The sequence below is a fragment of the Daphnia magna genome, linkage group LG2, assembly GCF_020631705.1.
Source record: "Daphnia magna isolate NIES linkage group LG2, ASM2063170v1.1, whole genome shotgun sequence".
Classification (NCBI taxonomy): domain Eukaryota; kingdom Metazoa; phylum Arthropoda; class Branchiopoda; order Diplostraca; family Daphniidae; genus Daphnia; species Daphnia magna.
Window position 1 is genome coordinate 11376905 of NC_059183.1, and position 21634 is coordinate 11398538.

The following is a 21634-nucleotide window of genomic DNA, read 5'->3' on the forward strand; positions in this document are numbered from 1 at the left end:
TTTTGAATGGAAATCATGTGTTTTAAATTAGATTTAGAATTTAGCCAAAAATGAAAAAGTGGGAAGAGCCAAAATACTATATACAATAGCCTTCCCACTTTTGTCAAAATCGGCCGAAGACGACATCTCTTAAAATTCTCCAAAAATCACACGGCATAATCGAAATTGAACGCTGATTTCGATTTAGTCATTGGTTTTCTCGTCAAACCAGCCGTTTTAAAAATTAACGAAAACAGTGCTGTTAGCACACCAACTTAATTTATGGTTTTTAACGTTTAAATAAAATATTATAAGATCAATAGAAAAATAAACCTGATTTTCGTGATTTTCACTCAATTCTGAATCGAAATCATGTATTTTAAGCGAAAGTTGAAATTTGGTCAAAAATGGAAAAGTGGGAACTTTCCATGTGGGTTAGCCTTCCCACTTTTGTCAAAATCAGCGAAAAACGACATCTCTTGAAATTCTCCAAAAATCACACGACATAAGCCGAATTGAACGTTGATTTCGATTAAGTTGTTGGTTTTCTCGTTAAACCACCTGTTTAAAAAAAGCGAAAACAATATGCTGCCCTTTTTAAAACTTAGTTTTTGGGTTTTTCTAATTCCAGATGTTTGCGACTCTGATTCCGTTTTATCCAAAAAACGATTACCGTATACTGGGGCTACTTTACACAACAAATGCCAATTTTTCGCAGTTTTTTTACCATAAATTCTGTACTGATCTAGTAAAACTAAAGCGGAAAAAAGCGTTTATAGAAAAAGAGATGACGAATTCACCTGCATTTGTCCCATCTCGATATCTGTTGTAGTAGGGCTGATACAAGCATATGAAAATGGGTGTGTAAAGTTACCCCGCATGCGGCTACTTTACACAGCAATGCATTCCTTATGGGAATTGAGAGAAAAAATCAAAGTTGTTCAATAAATCGCTAACGGGTAGGAATTTTCCAACGAATTTTTTACAATAGCTACTTTTACACGCCAGTATTCTTCTCATGAAAAAAAATCCGTAAAATACTGAGTTGATGCGACCACAAAAAATTAAAAACATAAAAGTTTATGGTTTTGACGGGGAAAAAAATTCGCAACTAAAAAACGCCGTTAGGGATTTCAGATTTTTTTTGTATTTGTGTTGCCTACCATATGACTAATGCATTGGTAAAAAAATTTCTGATAATTTCTGATAATTTCTGTTACGACCTATACAAAACAAGCCGACCTATGCACGAAACATACCCGTTCCTTTAGTGTAAAGTAGCCCCGAAAACGTTGAAAACCAGGGGGCTACTTTACACACGTAGTTTGCCAGTCACTTACAAACATTACACCCAATTTTTTTCACACACTGTTATTAAAAGGATGTTTTCAAACGAATGCAAAAAAAAAAAAATTGAAATATGTACATTTTGTAGAAAACAAACGCCAACTTACTTTTAACAAATTTGGGTGACGTTTTCCCGATGAAACTGTTGACAGGAAATCAACTCTTTACCCTGCGTCTATGAGGTTTTTGCACACGTTGTGACAAACTAGAACCTCTGCTGAGTAAAACGACCCCTTTTCCCGTTAGTTTGCAGTACTCGGTAAAAAATTGCACGCAAAAACAGTTTTTTCCCCTGTGTGTGTAAAGTAGCCCCGCATGTGTAAAGTAGCCCCATTCGACGGTAATTGATTGAAAAACTTTTTCGTTTAAACTAAGTTTTAAAAAGGGCAGCAAATTATTAAAACTAACTATTGCTATACAAATACATGATTTGTATTCAAAATCAAACGGTGATGTCGAAAATCAAATTGGTTTTCTTTCGGAATGTTTTTATTGGTTATTCGAATTAAAAGTGAACTTTTTGTATAAGAAATTTTGCTTCAGTTCAAAGCAATCGCCTTCGTAGTAACATGTGTGGCATTCATTTTGGAACTTATGGTTTTTTTTTCTTTTAACGTGCATTCAGTTGATTCGGAAATCAAGCAACTCTAGATTGTTTGATTAATGTATTCATCGTTTGACTTTTAGGTTTACATTATGTACAATTCAAGCCGCTATGTTAACTTCAACATAATTTATGCCCTTATGTGTAAGGAAACGGAATATTGTAATGTGCACGGCTATTATGACGTCTCCGTGGGCCTTGGCACGACACGTAAGACACGCATTCAAATAGGCCAAAGAATCCTGGTCCTGTCTTGCCTTACGTAGAATGAAAAAAAAAAAATCTTTATAAGATCCTTGTTTAAAAAGGATACAACAGAAGAGAATGGAAGAAAAAACAAACAAAGCATCTGACTAGAAGGGAAAGTACAACATTCTAAAAAGTAACTGTCAAATTGAACAACAGATCAAAAGCAGCAAATGACATCAACTGTCAACCTATCTTCTTAATTCACAATTAACTGAAGCGATACTCTACCACTGACTATCGAAAACCGAATTATTCTTGAAACATCCAAAGGAAACAATTGCAAATCGACATTCTACTCTTGCAAAATTCAAAATGCGCTCTATATACAAAAATAATAAGCTTTGGGATTTCGTTTAGTAGATCGACATTGAAATTTGTGATATGTTCGCTGAAAATCGAAGACACCTTATTCGCCCCACTTACAACACAATGTACATTTGGTGAAGATGGTCCCCTTTACACCTTTTTATTTTCTGTTCAGAGCCCTTTCCCTGCTGTTTTCCCTTGAATCTCTGACTGAAGAATTGCTAGTCTGACTTATGCGATGAGGAGAACCGTTGGCGCGTCGGCGATTCCGGCGCATCTTAACCAAATCTTCGCCAAACACGTCACCAGCCCTCAACGCTGATATCAGATCGTCAAATTCTCCTTTATCGCCGTTCACGTGGCAACCGTTTGATCCTCCATTCTGTCCATTTCCGATCGTTAATCCTTTTGACACCCGACTAAGCATGGCTTCTTTGCTCGTTTTCCTATCAATAGTCCGCTTGCGAAGCTAAATCAAAGTGAAATGAATAATGGATGTTTGTTGCTATAATGTAAAATTGACTATACATCTGCTTCCTGCAAGAGTCGTTTTTCTTCCTCGTCTTTGCGTTTCTTAGCGGCCAGATTTTCTTGCCTGGCTTCCGCCATTGAATTGAGGAAGACACCAAACACGCCAAAGACTTCATCGGGTTGTGCGGTCGATGGATCGTCACCCAAGGTTCCGATCACTTTTTCAAACTAGCTCCAAATGTGGCAACATGAATTACTTATAACACATTCAAACGCCATTTCTGAAATCATACCCTATTTTTCATGTCTTGAAATTTATCTTCCAAATCAGAAAACCTGTAGGTGGCAGACGCCATGAATTCTTTGACCGCCGGAACAAATCGGTCACCAGCTGTCGTGGACTGGCATTGTGTGCGGTGATATTCCAACTCCTTTTCAACAGCCTTTAAACCACTCCGAAGTTGATTCATTTCTTTTTCTAGTTCAACCAAACTAGACCGAACAATTCAATTTGGAGTTAGTACTTGCTAATAACAGGAACATTCAAAACGATTTTAATCTCTCACCTGACTTTTGATGCTTGCTTCAAATGAGGCAGATCTTCGTGTAACTTCAGCACATCTTTAAACTACAAATGAAAACGACGTCACAAGTTGATACCAATTTGTTTTACCATTAAGTATGAAAAATCAATATTTTACCTTGCTTTCCAGAATGTCGACGAGGTAATGTAGCAAAGTAGTGTTCTTCGAAGACTTTGTGTCCGCCAACCTATTGAGACTGGAAATGCGGAAACCGACCGCGTTGCCTCTTTGGCCGCGATTCATGTAATTTCCGAGTGCCAGAATGATCTCAAGCAATTTTTTGAGCTTCTTGCTGCGTGCCACTTCTTTAGACGCCTCCATAACTGCTACGATTTTTGGTTCCATCTCCCCGACGCTCTGCGCAAACTTCTTTTTATAGAATAGCGTGTTCAAGCGCTGCTCATAGTGACTAATCCTACAATCAAACCAAAGTTCAATTAACAACGCCGTTCGACGACCAATAGAAGGAAGAAAACAGCTTTCGCGACAGAACGTACTTTGAAACGTCATACAAGAAACGATCGGCACGCGAAAGAGAATCTAAATCACTACTGCGCTCGTCCAGCAGTGCCCGCTCTTCGTTGGTAGGGATAAATTTAAGCAACTGTTCCACCATATCCATTGGTAATTCTTCTTTACTGTCCATGCTCAGCAATGCTCTGTAACCATTTTGAAATGATAATGGCAGACAAATAGGGAAAACTAAACAAGTAGTTTACCGAATAATATCCTCGTTCGTCATTTTCAACTTGGACAGCAAAATGGTGCAATTCTGAGCGCGGCGACCATCGACTACCGACAGGTTTCTTTGCTTCATTTTACCAGTTGTGATCTGGCGCAAATCTTCTGTTGAGCCCTCATGCTACAAGGTGGACAATCGGTTATTACATGGATGCTCGGATGAGTACACAAGTCATTTCTTACGTTATTTAAGCCGTTCTTCTGATAAGCGGAGAACAATTTATCAAATTCTCCCAAGTCTATGACCTTATACAATTTGGCTTCATCCAATTCTGTCCAAATAGTGCCGGCGACTTTGGTGTCGGGAATTTTGGTCCAATTGAAGCACTTGAGAGGCACGGAGGAAGGCGGGACGTCTTTTTTAGCGACAGGTTTCGGTGGCTGGATGGCGCAGGGAAAACCAGGTGGGGGTGGAGGTGGGGGACCTGCAAGTGGAGGAGGGGGTGGAGGAGGAGGCATTTTTGAATTATCGAAACCCTTGCTCCCATTCATAAAATTAGCCAAGCCAGGTGGCGGACTGAAACTGAAATCTTTGAATCCGTTTTTAGCGTCGTCGGGAATGCTGGTCCCGGAGTGATTGAGAATGTGTTCCAGTTTCATTTTATCTTTTTGGACCATCTGCAATTGCTGTCCGAGTTCGTTAAGGTACGTTTCCATATCCGCAATTTTCTGTTTGGCTTCCATATGAGCAACAGTTTCGCGTTCAAACTTTTCTTTCAATCGATTTAGTCCAGCTTCACAATCCTCCTGTAAAAGATTAATTCAAACACGCAAATGTGTTATTATTTTCTACTTTAAGAATTCATTGGTCAATAAATGTTACGTACCTTCTCCTGGAGTCGTAAGTCAAGCTCTTGTTCTTTAAGTGTCAACATGTTAACTAAATCACAATTTTCTTTTTCAAACTCTTCGGCTTTGTTTTGAGCAGCAAGCAATTCCTGTTCGGTAGCTAACCTAAAAAGGGAAAAATTGAAATGTGAATTTAAAATATTCTTTCGATTCATTGCCCAAGTATAAAATATAAATAAATACTCACAATTGAACAATTTCTTTCACATTTATTTCCAATGGGGCGCCATCAATGTCTTCACTCGATTCTCCTTGTAGAACCAACTGTTGTACGATTCGATCAAACATGAGCCAGTGGTACGGATGGGATCCATAATCAACTGGAAAATGGACCCAAATATAAGATAAATTTCAATATGTTCGAGTGTGGAAACAGAAATTAAAGAAGGTCAATCAACTTACGCGGAAGAAGTAAGGCGTGCTGGAGCAGCGAAAGAAAATGTGGGTAGGCCGGAGTATGTGTTAATTTCTTCCTCAAACATTCGAACATGCTCGTTGCACTCTTCGTATCGACATGAACCTATTTATTTAATATATTTTATTAAAAATAGAAAGCCTTAGATTCAGCTGAGTGATTTTTAAGAACGTCATCTTGTGTGTAGATAGAAAGTTTTTACGATGTTTTATTTTTTTATTTTTTTTTACCTCTTCATATCTCCGAGCCAATTCTCTTTCATCTTCGGCTCGGACCATATCGAAAAAGTCCAAATGTCTGTCAAGGGTCTGGTTTTCATGAGCTCTCAATTTATCAATGGCCGGCTGGATGCCAAGCATGAGTAATTCGTAGCGCAAGTGAAGCCGAAATTCGAGGTTATCCTCGCCTGGCCCGTAATTGAGCAACGCGTTTAGAAACGACATTGTAGCCGTTTTTAGACCAACATCGTCCCGATAGGCTCCGATACTTCGATCGAGATCGTTGACTATGGTCTGCGCTCATTTGTGTGGTTCATGTAAAATATAGATAAAGAGGACCAAATTAAGTTGAATTCCTCATTTTCACGTTTTTCATTCTTCGTAATAAACCGTTGATAATCCCGGTTTATTTTAGCGTACCTGAAATCGTGTCCGTTCGCCGGCATATTCCTGAAAGTGGAGCATGGCCTCCAGCACCTTGCGGTGGCCTCCCGGCACAAGGCAAACAGCGCCGAGAATCTCCAAAACGGCCATTTTGACTTTGGGATTATCAGCCGACAAACTTTGCGCAATGATTTTTATGGATGACGGATGGGCCAGCACGTGAGCCCTTCCCGTCTAACATTTTAAAAAGGAAAAAAAAAAAAAGTTAATAAATAAATAAAACCCACGAAAGAGATGAAAATCAGGTAAGTAACAAAATAGAAAATCAAAGAGCCAATCTTACTGAATTATTCATAAGAGCTTTGACGCATCCAATATATGCATTATGAAGGCCGCAATGGGCCGTCAGTTCGTCCATTGAGCCAAGGGCACCCAACAGCGAAGGCAAGCCGTCCAGCTCGATGAAACGCTGAACGAACGAATGGGGTTGCGTCCTTAGCGCCGTCTTAAGGCTATCCACCAATTTTGTGCGGATCCTCATTTCTTCGGCATCATCTTCCGAGAACGGCAACTGAACCAATCACATAGAAAAGTTTAAAAGAGCCAAAAAACAACTAAATAAACGAAGAAATGAACTCAAAGCTAAAACGAAAAGTTTAGCCATTTTTAGAACGTCGTACATCACACAAGCATCGTCGTCGGTGGTGTCGATGTATTTTTAAACGCGCTCTTTTCTTTACCGTCAACACATACCTGAGCTATACTGTTGACTTTGGCGATGTAGTGTTCAGGAGGATTAGAAACGTCAGACTCTTGACCAGGATCCTATTTAAGAACGTTGAATTAGTAAAGAAGACGAAAAAAACAAAACAAATAAACCATATCTGCATTCACGAGGAAAACAAATTTTAAATGTCTAAACAAATAAATGAGGCAATAGGAGCTCGAAAAAAAAGAGAAGGTTAAAAAAAAAAGTAAGTTCTTAAAATAGGAAAAAGGAAAAAAAAAACTTCAGTACGCTCGCGTGTCATCATTCACTTGTTTTGCCCGTTCAGTCGCAACAGGGAGTCCCTCCTTGGGTTCGTTGGCTCACCGGCCAAATCAACAACAAAAAGGAAAGTTGGAAGGGAAAAAACGAAAGAGAAAACTGTTTTAACCTCCCCACCAATGTCAATGGAACTCGAGAAGAAAGTCACAGCACGCGACCATAACAACAAACTTAAAAGTTTTGGCATCTTCGGATTTTAAATTATCTGTCAATGAAAACAACGCCTATCGATTAACAGGGCGGATTAAAGAAGGAAATACCTAACTACATTTTTTTTTATTAAAAAGAAAAATAAAAAAAAATAATGGGAAGGAAGGTGAAGTGACTGGAACGTGAAAATCATCCATGCAATGAGAGGGGAAAAAAAAAACTATTTCCTGGTTCCCTGTTGAACGACCGGGCGTGAAAAGTCACAATTTCAGATAGGGATTTTTATAGAAATGACTACCGGATGAAGAAGCGACTAAATTCTGTGAAAGACTTTTAAAAGAGCAGGAACAAGGATATCTTTGTGATCAAGGTGATGATGTCCTCATTACTATATAATTTTACCTTCTTCCTGTTGCAGTAGATTTGCCATTTCTTTTCCGCTGGTAGGGCCAACATCGCCGCCCGATTGGGTGGAGTCAAATCCAATTCTTCCTACAGAGACAAAAACAAACAAAAAAGAAGAGATAAACATTAAAATAAATAAATAAAATGGAACAAAAAGAAAAACTCCAAACAAAACGACTGATTTCCTGTTGGTGTGATTTGAACGGAAAAAAGAAAACAATGCTTCGTCGGTCGTGATTTTCTGGCCATCGCACACGTTGCTCATAATAACAAGAGATAGATCTCTATTTTTGTGTGCATTTAATTCATCCCCAATTTGACTGGGAAACATCAGACCACCAGCCGCGAAACGTGTAATTTTACCCAACCCAATTATTGCAAGCAATAATAAAACAAGTAACACGGGTGAGGCATTGAATCATATGCATGGAATAAAACATGCAAAGAACCGGCTAGCGGCGGGAGTGTCCGGCATGGATATGACCGAAAAATAACATAAAAAAAAAAAGAAAGAAGAAAGAAGAGAGCTGTGCAACAAAACGATTGTGGCGGCACCTCATTCAAATGATGAAAAATGAGAAATAAAAAAACAAAAAACAAAACAAAACAAAAAAACATTAAAATAAAACAAAATGTTTCGCAGAAAAAGAACTTGATGGTGAACAGTTGGATATAGGCGTATTTTTTTAGTTCTTTTTCTCTTTCCATTGTGGAAAAACTAGCGGCAACGTAACGGGGAATAAGGAAAAGACCAAAAACGCAAAAAGATAAAAGAAGAAAAAGAAGAAATTAGCTAATGAAGGGTTCGTGTTACAAACGCCGAAAGAGGTAGGGCAAAAATCATCATATTTTCATCATAGATATACGAGAACACACACAATATCTTTGCAATGGCGCAAGTGAATGATTATGAAACCGTCCATCGATCATGAAAGATGTCCGATAGAATCCAAAAAGGAAAAGGGAAAATAACAAGTTTTTTTGAAAAATGCCATCTTTCTTCTTCAATTACCAGTAATTCGGTGAATTTGGCATCTAACTCTGTTTCTTCCGGCATAGGCTGGGCGGGCGATAAGGTCTGCAGGTGCATCATGCCGTTCTGGTTGACGACACAGTAGGTGATTTCGGGTGGTTCATCTTTCTAATTATTTAAATAGAAACACAACACAAAATTATTAAAAAATACTGTGAATGAGATAAATTTTACGATGGGGAGAAAGCGATAATGTGAGAACTTTTTTTTCTTTTTTTTTTTAAAGAATAAAATAAATAAATAATAAAAAAAAAAACAGGATGGCCGGATCCATCCATCACACACATGGCAAGGATCAGCAAAGGTTAAATGACGAGTAAATAATAGAGGAGACATACACATTTTTCTGGTGGGCCGCCTACTGGGCTCCAACACATCTCTTTACATGAACAAAACATACACATTGAAATGCATCACTCTTTGTCTGCATATTATTTCAAAGAACAAGAAAACTTTTTGAAATGCCTTTTTTAAAAAAGAAAAATTTCTTAAAAATGTAAAAAAAAAAAGGCAACGGTCAGTATAAACTACACGTAGAAAATGTGATAGTGTGATAGCACGCAATCGGCTTGTTTGGTGTCATCTGTTCGGGACTGGCAAATGGTACGGGGTGTACGGAGTACGTGCATATTTGTATATTAATAACCGTAGGTGGGTAGACAGGTAAGCTGTTGTTTCGTAACGTATGTAACTAACCTGGAAGCAACCGCACCATCCTCGTCGGCTGCGGATGGGAGGCATTTTAATGGCGGGTACTTCAACTTTGACCCGCGAGAGGCCAAGACGTAGCCGGGAACCGATTACAGACCAGTCGACGCGCGGAGCGGCCAGGTGCGGCACTCGCACTCGACGGCGCCAGTTGGCGCTCAAATCAGCCAATGACAAATCCGGTCGCGACAGACGGTTCAGGTGAAGCCGTGAAGACACGGACGAAACCACCTGTAAAAAAATAAAAAGAAACGTTTGTTTTTTAATAATTACATCAACAGTGTCGTCCATCATAATAAGATAATTACAATCAATAAAAATATTTAAATCTGAATTGATGAAAGAATGAATGAATGAAAAAAATAAGGGGATGGAACATAATTTCTTGAGTCATGAAAGCGCAATCACCCATCATCATTTGTGATTGAAAATAGACGCAGACGGGCTAAAAAAAAAACATCCGGGCTACAACTCACGAAGCCAACACCGCAACGAAATGCAATGGATCCGACATTCCACGCCCCAACACACTCCCCCACCCTTTTCTTAACAAAAAGATATATCTAGAAAACATCCAGGACGGACATTTAGCGCCGACTTTAAGAACAGGGCACGCAGACACACACAAAACGAGAACTTGTGTGTGGTATAACATTTGGACAGAAAAATTGATTTCATGGAGGACGGGCTTTTGTTTCGCATTTGGGAGGACAGCTCGAATGGACAGCAGAACTGAAACGTACAAAAACACATTACAAGGAGAGAGATGGAAACGTTCTGTATTATTCACGTTGGAGAGGGGGCGGTTAAAAGATCACGAATCGCAAAGTGATTCAAGACGGAATGGGCACACGGACCAAAGAAACCCAACATTACACACAAGAAAAATGGGGGGCTTTTAACAGCACGTCTTACACAACGCGTGAAATTTCTAAAAAAAAAAAATACAAAAAATAAAGCGTTTCTAATGCACCATTCGGACCACAGGCAATTTCGATCTACGCATCTAAAAGAAAAATGGCTCACTCGATTTCAAAGTCGGATAATTCTAATGGCAGGTGGTAATTCCAATGTGGCCTTCAGCGACTATGCGCGCATCTACGTTTTCTGTTTTGTACGCGTTTGTGGGGTTTCTAGACTTGTCGGTCATGTCAGACGGTGGATAACAAAAGGCCAGACGTACGATCGGGTATAATACTTACAAAAATTCGTCCTACTCGAAAAAGAACAAAAGAAGAATGTCTCTGATAACTGCTGCAGGGGGAGCTGCAAAATGACGAGACCAACAATGTCGACATTTTTCTATATCTCGCTGGCCGAGTCGATTAGTCACGAGTGTTAGCAATCGCAGACCAGTAGTAGTACGTCGGGACAAAGTTGCAGCAACCCGAAGAATCGAATGGGACAAGGACAAATACACCGAGTAATGGCTATCAAAGAAAAAAGAAAAAAAAAAACGAGACTCGGAGACCGTAATACTGTCTGCGTGACACGAACGAGAAAAAATGTATCAAAGAATTCAACAAAAAAAAATGGGGGACTCGTTCAATTTGGGAGCGAGACCATTGTCCCGATATTTCTGTTGTTCACGGTCAACCGTTAACTAAAACTGGAACCCATTTTGGGTCAAAGAGACAACGCAGATGTCTTTTTTGTTATTATTTATTTTCATGGAGGAAAAAAAGACTGAAGGGGTTAGAAAAGGAGGGGGGAAAAGAACAAAAGCGGTGCCGGCGTGACACAACCCCTTGAGAAGATAAAAACGACAGACTTCCGGAAGTTCTGGGGAGCAACCCAAAACCAAAACACAGATGTCTTCTATAGGGTGGGGCTTCCAGAATGCCAGTTCCATCAACTTAAAGGTATGGGCACGGCCGGGCAGCAAAATCATCTTATGTTTTCGTAATTAATATTTCAAGACGAAATTAAACGAAAACCAGGAAAGAAAAAAAAAAAATGGGGATTCTTCATCGAAAAACATAATTTTTTAAAATTTTCAATTCCCTTAAAAAAAAAAAATATCTGAAAAAATAGAAAGAAAGAAAAATAAGAGCGAGACGAAGTGAGTGACTCTACGACTCTGGAACGTTTTTGTTAAAATTAGATCTTTTCAGTTTGGGGCGTTCGACTGAAATGAAGATGGTTATGGGGGGAAGGGGAGGACGGGTGCTCTCCAGCGCAAGATATTTTCCGGTTCGACGTTCCAGCTTTCAGCCTATTTATTTTTATTCTTTTTAAAACTTTGCATAGAAGTTTGATTTTTTTAATAGAGGGAAAATTTTTTTCTATCCGACTGCGTTTAACGTCCAAGCTAACTAACGACAAACTACGTGGATTTCAGTTGGATGTTTCTTTTGGCGCAACAAGTAACACATAAAACATTTAAAATGGTGGAAAATGATAATAAAAAGAAAACGGTAGGAGCAGCAACTAAACGGCGGATGTATCGCACGAAAAAAGCTATTCAATTCCTTTCCTATCTCTTTTCTCTTCCTCGAAGAGTCAATGGCAAAACAACAAATGAAAGATTGATCATAAGGACCCCAACAGCGAGTATTTGGCCAGCACAGTTCATCTCTCGGCAGCGTCGATCAAAAAGACGTCGCACTTTCTTCAATCACCTCCCTTGGCAAAATAGATCGAAGCAACAACAAAAACTGTCAAAGCGCTTCCGGTTTCGACTTGAAACTCCGCCCATCTAGTTGGCCTGATTGACGGCCGTCTTCCTACGACATCCACCTCGGTCGACGCAAATCGAAATTCCACATCCCGTCTCTTTTTTTTTTTTCTTTCTCCAAGTCCCCCTCTTCTACTGGAACACGCGTTACAAAAACAACTCCGCTTCCAGAAACACGTACACAATTTTTTTTTTAAAGCTTTTCCCAAAAGCAAAACAACATTCGTGATCGTTCCAAACATGTTTTTCGTGTGTTTTCTTGTCTTGTCACTAGGGCTCTTCCGGCACATTTGGAAGCTCGTTCCAACCCCCCCTCAAATAGAAAACCCGTTGTGTGATGCGCAGCAAAGTGGTGACCTCTTGACTATTTTTTATTCCTTTTTTGGGGGAGAGAAGGGAAAAAATGGACCATCTGAGAAAAAAACAAGACACGAAAGTTGTCGCGCGTGTCACGGGCGGTGCTGGAAATTCGTGGTTCCAGGCATGAAGACGACAATCCAATTTTCAACGGTTCACCGACTTCTCCCTTCCTTTGTCTTCACGATTGTTCCATCACATTGTTTCTCTCCTTCCCGACCGTGATGATTTCTTTTATTCTTAAGAAACATATTCATAATCATCTGTGTGTGTGTGTGTGTGTGTGGGTTAAAATGAAAAAGCAATCGGCGAGTCACGACGGCGGAACGCGCGAAATGGCTAAAGATGAAGAGAAGAAAAAGAAAAAAACGCATGTTTTCCCGATGCCGAAGGAAAAAACCAACAGCACACGTTTGCATGTGACCTCCAGGAAGGGAAAGAAGAAGAAAAAAATGGGGGCTAACACGAGTCTATCCAACCTACTCTGGCATCCCCCAAACCACCTGTTCAGATACCAAGATTGAGAGACCATGCATTATGTAGATCATCAAGAAGATGAAAACCTTTGCGTCGCTGCGAGGCACGAAGAAATTCGAAAAGTCGCATCTTGTTGTATGCCAAGAATCTGTTGATTTGCAAACAACAAAAGCGAATCAATTGGCAAGAGAATGAGAAATGGGTCGAGCTTTATTGAGAGCAATCTCCGTGTACGTTACACGCATTCGCCGTGTAACAAGAGAAAGAAGGGGGCGCGCGCTATTTAAAATAGTTTTCTGGGGTAAGCGATTTGGTTTCTTATTTTCGCCTTTCCCCCTCCTCGAAATGTTGGGAAAGTCGAGAAAGAAAGGATCGCACAAGATGTGGGGGAGGAGATAAGAAACAATTCGGGACGAAAAGTCGGTGCACTCGTGACTACCGGCTTGTAAAGCAATGAGCCGAATAACACAGAAAAGCACAAACCAAACACAAACAAAAGCAATGTGGGAAGGTAAATAACAAACAAAACAATCGTTGCATTAAAAATCTCGTCCAAAACAATAAGTAAACCAGGAAAATTCCATTTGAGGTTCCATTAAATAAGATTTGTTTTTTACCCGACTGCCGGATTGCAAATAATAATTGGCGAATCGGAAGCGCGATTCGCTATTGGCGGAAATTTCGGCGCTGTTGTTGGTATCCATTCCGAGATGATTCAATCAAAAAGACAAAATGAGCTCCGCAAGAATCACAACACAGGACACACAGCTTTTAAAAAGATTTAAAAAAAATGTTTGTCTGTTTTCTACAGAATAAATCACAGCGACACGGAAGCCGCTGTCAACATTTAAGACTTTGGGTTCACAACACGCGACACGGCGTTTAAAAACAAAACAAAAAAAAACTTTTTTCGTCTTCCTGTCTTCTCACGGGCAAGAGAAGAAAAGACGATCAACAACCTCGGGAGGTGGCACTTGTTTTTAGTGCGAGCTACTGGATAGTGACTGCAAAGTCGACGAAAGAGAGTCTCGTAGTGTTTAGTAAAGACAGTAGTAGCCTAGTAGTCGACAGAGTACCTTCTTCCTTTCTTAACCTCCCTCCTCTTTTCACGATTTGTTCACAGACTCTAGCTCCGCCTACTGGCCGTCTTCTCACTTTGAAATGGAAATGCTAGCCCTCTGTTTTTTTGTTTTAAACGAAGAGATCGCTAAAGGAGGCAAGTCGAAACCAAGTTAAAATGACAAAAGGTAAACGATGTTTGTGTCAAATGTCACGACCGGCCGCAAGCAAAGACGCAAGGACATTTGATCACTTCCTCTTTCACACACGTTTTTCTAGCGTGCGATGTGTTCCATTCGTGTTGAACCTGTAACGGTACCGCACTGTACGACAGGTTCCACTCGACAAACAACAACAAATCTTCAATTACAAAATAGCTCGCGTTTCCTTCTACCTGGAGAAAGAGAAAAACTCTCATAATACGAATGGTTTTCTTACAAAGGGATATTTAAATGCGGTACATTTAAATAGTTCCTTTGCAGGATGGATGAGGAAGAGGGGCATGGAAAGGTAAAATCCAGTTGCTCGGCAACTCAATCGTTTTCTAACCAAATGTGCAGGTAAAATTCTTGGTCTCTTGTATTTGGTGTTGCTGCTGTTTTATTTATTGCCAGTTTCATTATACGAAGAATGGAAACACAAAAGAAAAATCGTGTTATTCCTGCATGTCATTATCCATTATTCAGATTGTATCTCAAGATTGCTGATTCGAAACCTTAAACAAAAACCGGATTACTTTCGCACGAAAAAAGTCACACGACTAACAAAATTTTCTTTATCCCACTAAAGTTTACGCTTCACCTCATTCCCGTCATTGTTGATTCGAAATTCAAAGGCTTTCTTTCAAACTTTTGATCAAGTTCAACTAGCACCGCCAAAGATCAACACACGACACGTAAACAAAAAAAAACATTGAATTTAAAATTCCAAGACACAAAAATATTTTTTTATAAATACGCAAACATTTAATAAATGCATTCTTTAACGTTTCTAGTTTGTTTTGATGCACTCAGAAAATCACTAGCATGCCCTTCCGCATTAGGAGCCCACAGGGAGCGTGCGAATCAGGTGTATCAACGCGCGCGTTCGCTTATTGCAGCCGGGAAAAAAAATCTTTCATTTAAATAATAATAATAAAAAAGAAATCTTCAATATCATTTTGAATCATATCGACAAACGTTCATCATATTTGTGTCAACTTAAGCGAAGGGGGGAAAAAAATTTATGCAGACCTCGGGATTGGACACGGCAGCAACCTCTCTCATCTTTCTCGTTCGTTCTTTGTTTTCGACCTTTCCAATGGCTCCCGAAAAGAAAAAGAGCCCGAACCCACCCAAATAGTTGGAGTTCTCTTGCTGGCAGCCCATTAAAAGGAAGATTTAGGAACAGGTAAGACGAAGTCAAAAAGAGACTTAAAAAATAAATAAAAATTAAACAAGAATATAAGGAGCAACAAAGAAAAACGACAGAAGGAAATTTTAGCTCATTAATTATGGGCGTAGCTATTAAAAGATGTTTTTAAAAGGCTAAAATAAACGTTATAGACACTGCAGTCTATGAAAATCAAATAAACAAAAGAAATAAAAATGGGAAAGATGTTCCAGTCGAAGGTCCTTTTTTTTCATATATTTTATTTTTAGAGAGTCAGATATGAAGCCAACTCTTTCCCGCTCCTCTCCATACTATCGGATGATGAATCCTCTTCTGTGAACTGTTGCAAAGTGGCCTTGCTTACGGAGAATTGCAAGGCCGCACCTCGTCCACTTTCAGATCTCCCGTCCTTTTTTTAAATCCTGTTTTACGAATTCTTTTCCCCAGTCATGATGAAATTCAAAAATTGTGTGTCAAACTACTGTACTTCTCTGCATACACAGCCAAATCAGATAAATGAAATGAAGCTAAGAAGAAAATGCCGTTTCATCTTTGTTTCAACTTGAAACCTGGGCAAATGGCCGCTAGGGTTCATTATTCAAATCAGGTTCACATGAGAGGTTCGAGCAGGTGAATAGTAAATCGATTCGTAATAATTCGTCCTCGGTTCGGACCATCACATCATGACCAAAAAAACGTGACGCAATGTCGCTAAACAGGTTCTGATTTATACATCCAACCTTGTGCCGAGAAGAGCAGAAAGAACAACCTTGGCACGGAGATGTTATAACTATCGGATACAAATCGATTCATTCCGCGTGCGCAACTCGTGTACCTGTGCCCTATTACGGCGGGACTGGCACATAATCGATAAAAAAAAAATATTGAATTTGCTAGGGCGGGGTGGTTCGAGCCGCAGTTCGTGCTAGCACTGTGTGATTACAGTAAATCACGCTCGAACCAGTAGAGTAGCAAACAACAGTTGTGCAACCTAACCATTTCTGAATCTCTAAATAAACTATTCCTATGGTAAAGAATCTCTTTCGCTTCAAGTCCATAAAAAAAAAAGATCAAAAGACTCCCAAAAAAAGAGAATCATTGCCCTGTGGATTCTGTGCGGGGTGTTGAAGGCCGCCGCAGCTGTTGTGATTACACATTAAGCAGCGCAATATAGCAGCTCAACAGTCGGTAGGTTGCCGGCCCGCCAACCGTGTCAGGTATACACAGCCGACACACATCTAGAGAGAGAAAAAAACACGGCCTTTTTTTTTTTACTCCCTGTGTACTTCAAGGTGAAACGCCTTAAGCAGGCAGAACACCACAAAGATGAATACAAGAAAAACAAGGATGAGAGGAAAAACGCCTCATAACATGGACGGGCCCGGATGATTTCTCGTCCTCAATCGGGACGGATGATCGGCACGAAAATTAACTTGGCAAAAGCGATGCTGAGCATTACTAATTTACATTTAAAAGGAAAATGACAAGATTGTTTACCTCTTGGACCGTGTCAATCCATCGGAAATCCATCTTTGATTGACGATTGGTTGAGAATGAAACGCGAAAATTCCACACGGGAGAAAAACAAATGAAAAGAAAGAGGTCCCCTTTTAACGACACGTACACACGGACATGATCCTGTGCCGTTGACAGCTCGGGACCAACTGAACGTGAAGCCCCGGATTTACAATTTTTCTTTCTCTCCCGCAGTTCGGTCTTCTTTCCTTTCCCCCGCTCGTACTGTCTCGTAAGGTCTATCGTAATAAGTCGCCTTTTTTTCCACCTGAACTACTTGAGAGTTAGCCGGTGGCAACAACCACTAGCATGGCTTCTTCCCCGTATTAAAAAAAAATAAATATATAATATAATAATAAAAGAATCTAAAAAAATAAAAAAATAAAGGACAACGAACGTGCTGTTTTTTTCCCTCCATTCTCTTTCGTTCGTTCATGTTTCTTTTCTTCTCATTCCTGCGTGTAATTTTCCATCGCCCTATGGCGACCAAAAACAGTCGGGTCATCAGCGACGTATTATTATTTCATTTTTTGCCACAATATTCTGGAATACCTGCCAGCGTGTGCTTCACCTGATTCAAACGATTCAATCGATGGCTTAAATTTTGTTTTCCCCCATCGCCCCACCCACGGATTAAGTCTGTCGATTGTGTGCTCCCGTTGTACACGTTAAAAAAGGAGAGGCCGGAAAGGTAATCGAATGGAAGGTGATAGTCGTGACGTTCGTGATTAAGCCAAAAGAAAACCAGTGGACGAACAACGATATTAGCTAACCAAAGAAATAAAAAAACGGGTCGGAAATGCGGCATCGTCCGCTACTAACCAAAAAGTTAAAAAAAAAATTAAATAAAAAAACCAACGGTGAATTGGCAATTGCTACAACCGTCCGACGACTATTCAAGAGGTGGTAACAACGGAAGCAAGAGGCCCCCAAAACAAGAAGAAAAAAAATATGTGTGTGAGGTGGGGGAAACATCACGACCTCGCATGTATGATTGCACGACTGGCCAAATGACAGGTGAACTGGTGAAGAGGTACAAGTAACGTTATCTCACCAAAAGGCGCTAGAAAAACTTTTGCGCATGTCGTGAATTTTTAAAAACTTCAAGAGAGAAAAAACCCAAAACCACGCGACCTGTGTCGAAAATTACCTCGTGATTTTCGATCGTTTAAAAGTCGACCCATGCGAGACCGAAAAGAAAAACCTTCGCCTCTTTTAAATAAAATCCTACGATTATTCGGAAAAATTTTCCTAATTTCTTCCGGCCGGCTGTGGCGGTTGCACGCACGCGCTGTTACAGCAGAAAAGAGAGGAAAATAAAAAAATAAAATGAATTCTCTCACGCCGGGCAATGGCTTTGACTTTCATCGTCAGTGTGTGTAGGGGTGATTCGGTAAACCCGCTAACCGTTAGTTGGAGGGAGAAGAGAAAAAAATGCTACTACCCATTAAAAATATACCGGACACTCGCTGTCCACTCTACAACGTCGTTAATGAGAATTTCCGCGTGTAGCGAAATTATTCCCACCAAAGAAAGAAAAAAGTCAATGACTATTAAAATGGAAATTCGTGGTTTTACCACGGAAAATGGAATTTATCTTCACCTTTCTCCTTCTGTCGATATTATTACGCAATCGGACACGCTTGCAAGAATGAAAATGAGTCATTTTGCAAGGACGATGTGTGAATTCTTGACGAGTTCTCATCGTCTATCGCGAATCTGACGTCATACAGCGTTGGCGCAACGCTTTCTGCCCACAGTTTTCTTTTTCTGGAGGGCGCTCATCACGTGTTTTTAATTTAAATGGGAAAGAAGGTTTCACCCCAAAATTGAGACCAACCTCCTTTTCGGTGAACTCATCAAACCATTTAAAGAAAAGGAGGATAAACAAAAATTAAGCCTTAAAAGAAATGTGAGCCGGATCTGCGATTGTATCATCTCCTTCATGTTTCTCTATTTTCATATGGTGATTTCATTTTTCTTTTTTAGCTTTGGGATTAATTTTGTGCGGCTCTTAAGGGACCGTATGAAAGAAGAAAAAAAAGCAGGGCGTCGCTCGAGTCATAAACATTCGGCGGCAGTCCACCAACAAACCACCCAATGCGTCAAGGCGATTCGTCCCTATGCTAATCCCGCCGACCTTTTTAGTCAACATTTTATTTCATTTACCGAAAAAAAAAAACATTTCTTTTATTCATTTACTAAAAATTTTACGAGCTACTCGAATAAAAGTTTTAAAAATAAAATCTTCCGAAATAAGTCTGGGCCTTTCCCTCCTATGTCGACACGTGTCTCTTTAAAACTTGGCAGTTTATCTTTTCATTAAAAAAAAAGAAAAAGCGCAGTTTTGAATGGCCAGCCATGTCGTCAACGGGTTATTTTTGTTAATCAATGGCTCCACGATGGCGCCCTGATGTTATCCGATACGTTTTAACGCATCTTGTAGTAGTGGCGTAATCCTAACGGAAGGTCCTGGCGTCCCTGGGTAAAAACAAAATTTGGTACAAGGTGGCCACGGTATTGATCGGATTGCGCTGACTCAGAAAAAGCGGGAGAAGGGGGAGAGAACTGGTGCAACGCAGCAGTTAAAAGCAACGCATTTTGTTGATAGGGTAAGGATGAAACAAAAAATGAAATGCATCCAAAGAAACATATCTCGTTGTTTTCTCATGTTATTTCGTTGACAGTTGAGACCCGAGTTCGTCACCTCTAGAAAAAAAACGATTGCTCAAAAAGATTTGTCAGATGTTTATCAGCAAAGTCACTTGAAAACGGAAGTGTCTCATCGGTAGGAGAGAAAAATAAAGGAACTTGGGGAAGTTAGACAGACCAGTTGGTCCGGAACGACAGTCGTCGTCGAATGGAATTAGACAAAAACATGCGCGAGATGTTTTTCAGGAGAAAAAAAAAAACAAAACAGATGGCCTATCCCCCCTTTTGAAAATTTACTCCCCTAAAATTGTCCTGGGCGACGAAAGACCAATTCTCTTAAAAATTTTAACTTCCTCTTGAAAGGCCCAAAAAAACAATCAAAATGCCATGAAAATAAATAGAAACATTTGCTAGTCAATTGTTCTATTGTTGGGAATGAACTACTCGGGATGTTTACTTCTGATGTCCTAAAGAAAGCTGACGTCTATCGTGACAATCGAGAACTAAACAACAAAATTTGAAAATCTCTAAAAAATAAATGATGAACACGAACAAACATGTATCATTAACGTCTGATAGACATACAGACAAGTTTCATTTTTCCAGGGTTTAGTTATTTTTGTTTCCCTGGTGATTTTGTGTGTCGGGTACTGTAGATTCACCGTCCGATGACCATCGTTACAGCACACTCAAAAACCCAACAGCTGCTGCCTTACTGGGTGACGGGCGTTTGCATGCCGTTGAACTAATGCGGCGATTTGAAATCGTTGGCTAGCCATGCCTCGCCGTAAACAGAAAAACCGTCGATGCGATCAACGTCCCTTCGCGCCATATTCTTTACTATGCCTATACGATGGCACTCTTTTGAGCTACGGTCGAATTCACAGTTTCGACTTTAAACAACGTAAAATCTTACCTGTTATTGAAAGGCAGCTTGATAACAGGCTCACTGAATCACTAAACACACGAAAAAATACACGTCAAATGATTAACTCGTTCAGGTAAAGTCGATCATATCGACGACTGTTGCTGAAAGCCACGTGCTTCAAAGATGACTGCCAATAATCCAAGAGGGTTTCCAAAAATGTTCTGTACTATTTCATTGGATTCAAACACGGTTAAGCTACAAAGAAATCCAATGACACAGAAAAAAACCCGTTAATTGTTACGAGAAATAGTTGTCGAACGAGACTGAGCAGCCTCTCGGTGAGAAGCCTGTGAAAACACTGGACAACTTTTTGTGCTCTCTCTAGCCACAACACACAACGGGCGCTCCGCCCGAGCGCGCCAACACGAGAGAGAGACAGAGAGAAAAGTCTGGCACAGAATTCTGCAGAGAAGAAATGTTGTAAAACGCCCCCCACCTTCTCTCTTTTTTCTCTCGACACATGGATAGAGGGAGGGTTGAAAAGGGACGAAGAATAATCAAATAACCCTAGGGTGAATATATGGAGGAGGGTGGAAAATCCCCGAACGAGAGGAAGGGAGACCAAAAAGAAACCATGATGGCCGCTATTGTGTGCGTCGAGGGTATAACATACTTGTGCGACCCTCTTCAAGAGATGCTAGAAACAAAATGTTGTGCTGCGCAGACGCGACAGACAAACTTTCATATCGTTCAGGAAGATGAGGGTGGCGATATCGAACTAATATTGAACGTTGGGGTTCTCTTTTTAGTGGGTCCCATTTTAGCTGATAAGACCCCCAATAGATCGACTGCCGCCATTGCACAGTTGTCGGCCAGAACCCTTTCAAAGAAAGGACTGTAAAAATTCAAAGTCGCTTGATCAAAGTCCTTTCTATTATTGCTTAACGAAAAGAAAAAGGGGAAAAGGTAAAACATTGGTCCTCTGGGTCCCATGTTATTTCGAGGGAAAGAAAAATCCGCCCCAATGGTTTCGCCACATGTCATCGATAAGAAATTTTCAACTACGAGGAATGGGCAAATGAAAATGTTTGAATGACCTTGTCTAATCATGATAACGTCCCACCGACGATGAATCAGAAGAAATAAAACGTCTTGTCCTTGACTTGA

At 40.1% G+C, this 21634-nt stretch overlaps 1 protein-coding gene across 3 annotated transcripts; it reads right to left on the reverse strand.

Moving 5' to 3' along the window:
* Positions 1–1976: 1976 nt before the first annotated feature.
* LOC116916065 (disheveled-associated activator of morphogenesis 1) lies at positions 1977–20912 on the reverse strand. Of its 3 annotated transcripts, none has more exons than XM_032921248.2 (19): positions 20516–20912; positions 9480–9722; positions 8763–8891; positions 7748–7837; positions 6901–6972; positions 6491–6718; positions 6184–6381; positions 5776–6057; positions 5533–5650; positions 5318–5450; positions 5109–5235; positions 4465–5028; positions 4260–4402; positions 4038–4199; positions 3658–3955; positions 3523–3584; positions 3250–3448; positions 3014–3184; positions 1977–2954 (listed from the first exon to the last, which is right to left on the reverse strand). In XM_032921248.2, the coding sequence occupies exons 2-19, from the start codon at positions 9522–9524 to the stop codon at positions 2646–2648; spliced, it is 3330 nt and encodes a 1109-aa protein (XP_032777139.1). In that variant the 5' UTR covers positions 9525–9722; positions 20516–20912; the 3' UTR covers positions 1977–2645. The 3 variants fall into 3 exon arrangements, with proteins under 3 accessions (XP_032777139.1, XP_032777138.1, XP_045025643.1); XM_032921247.2 differs by lacking the exon at positions 20516–20912 and adding an exon at positions 16930–17096; XM_045169708.1 differs by lacking the exon at positions 20516–20912 and adding an exon at positions 13620–14008.
* Between the last annotated feature and the right edge of the window lie 722 nt (positions 20913–21634).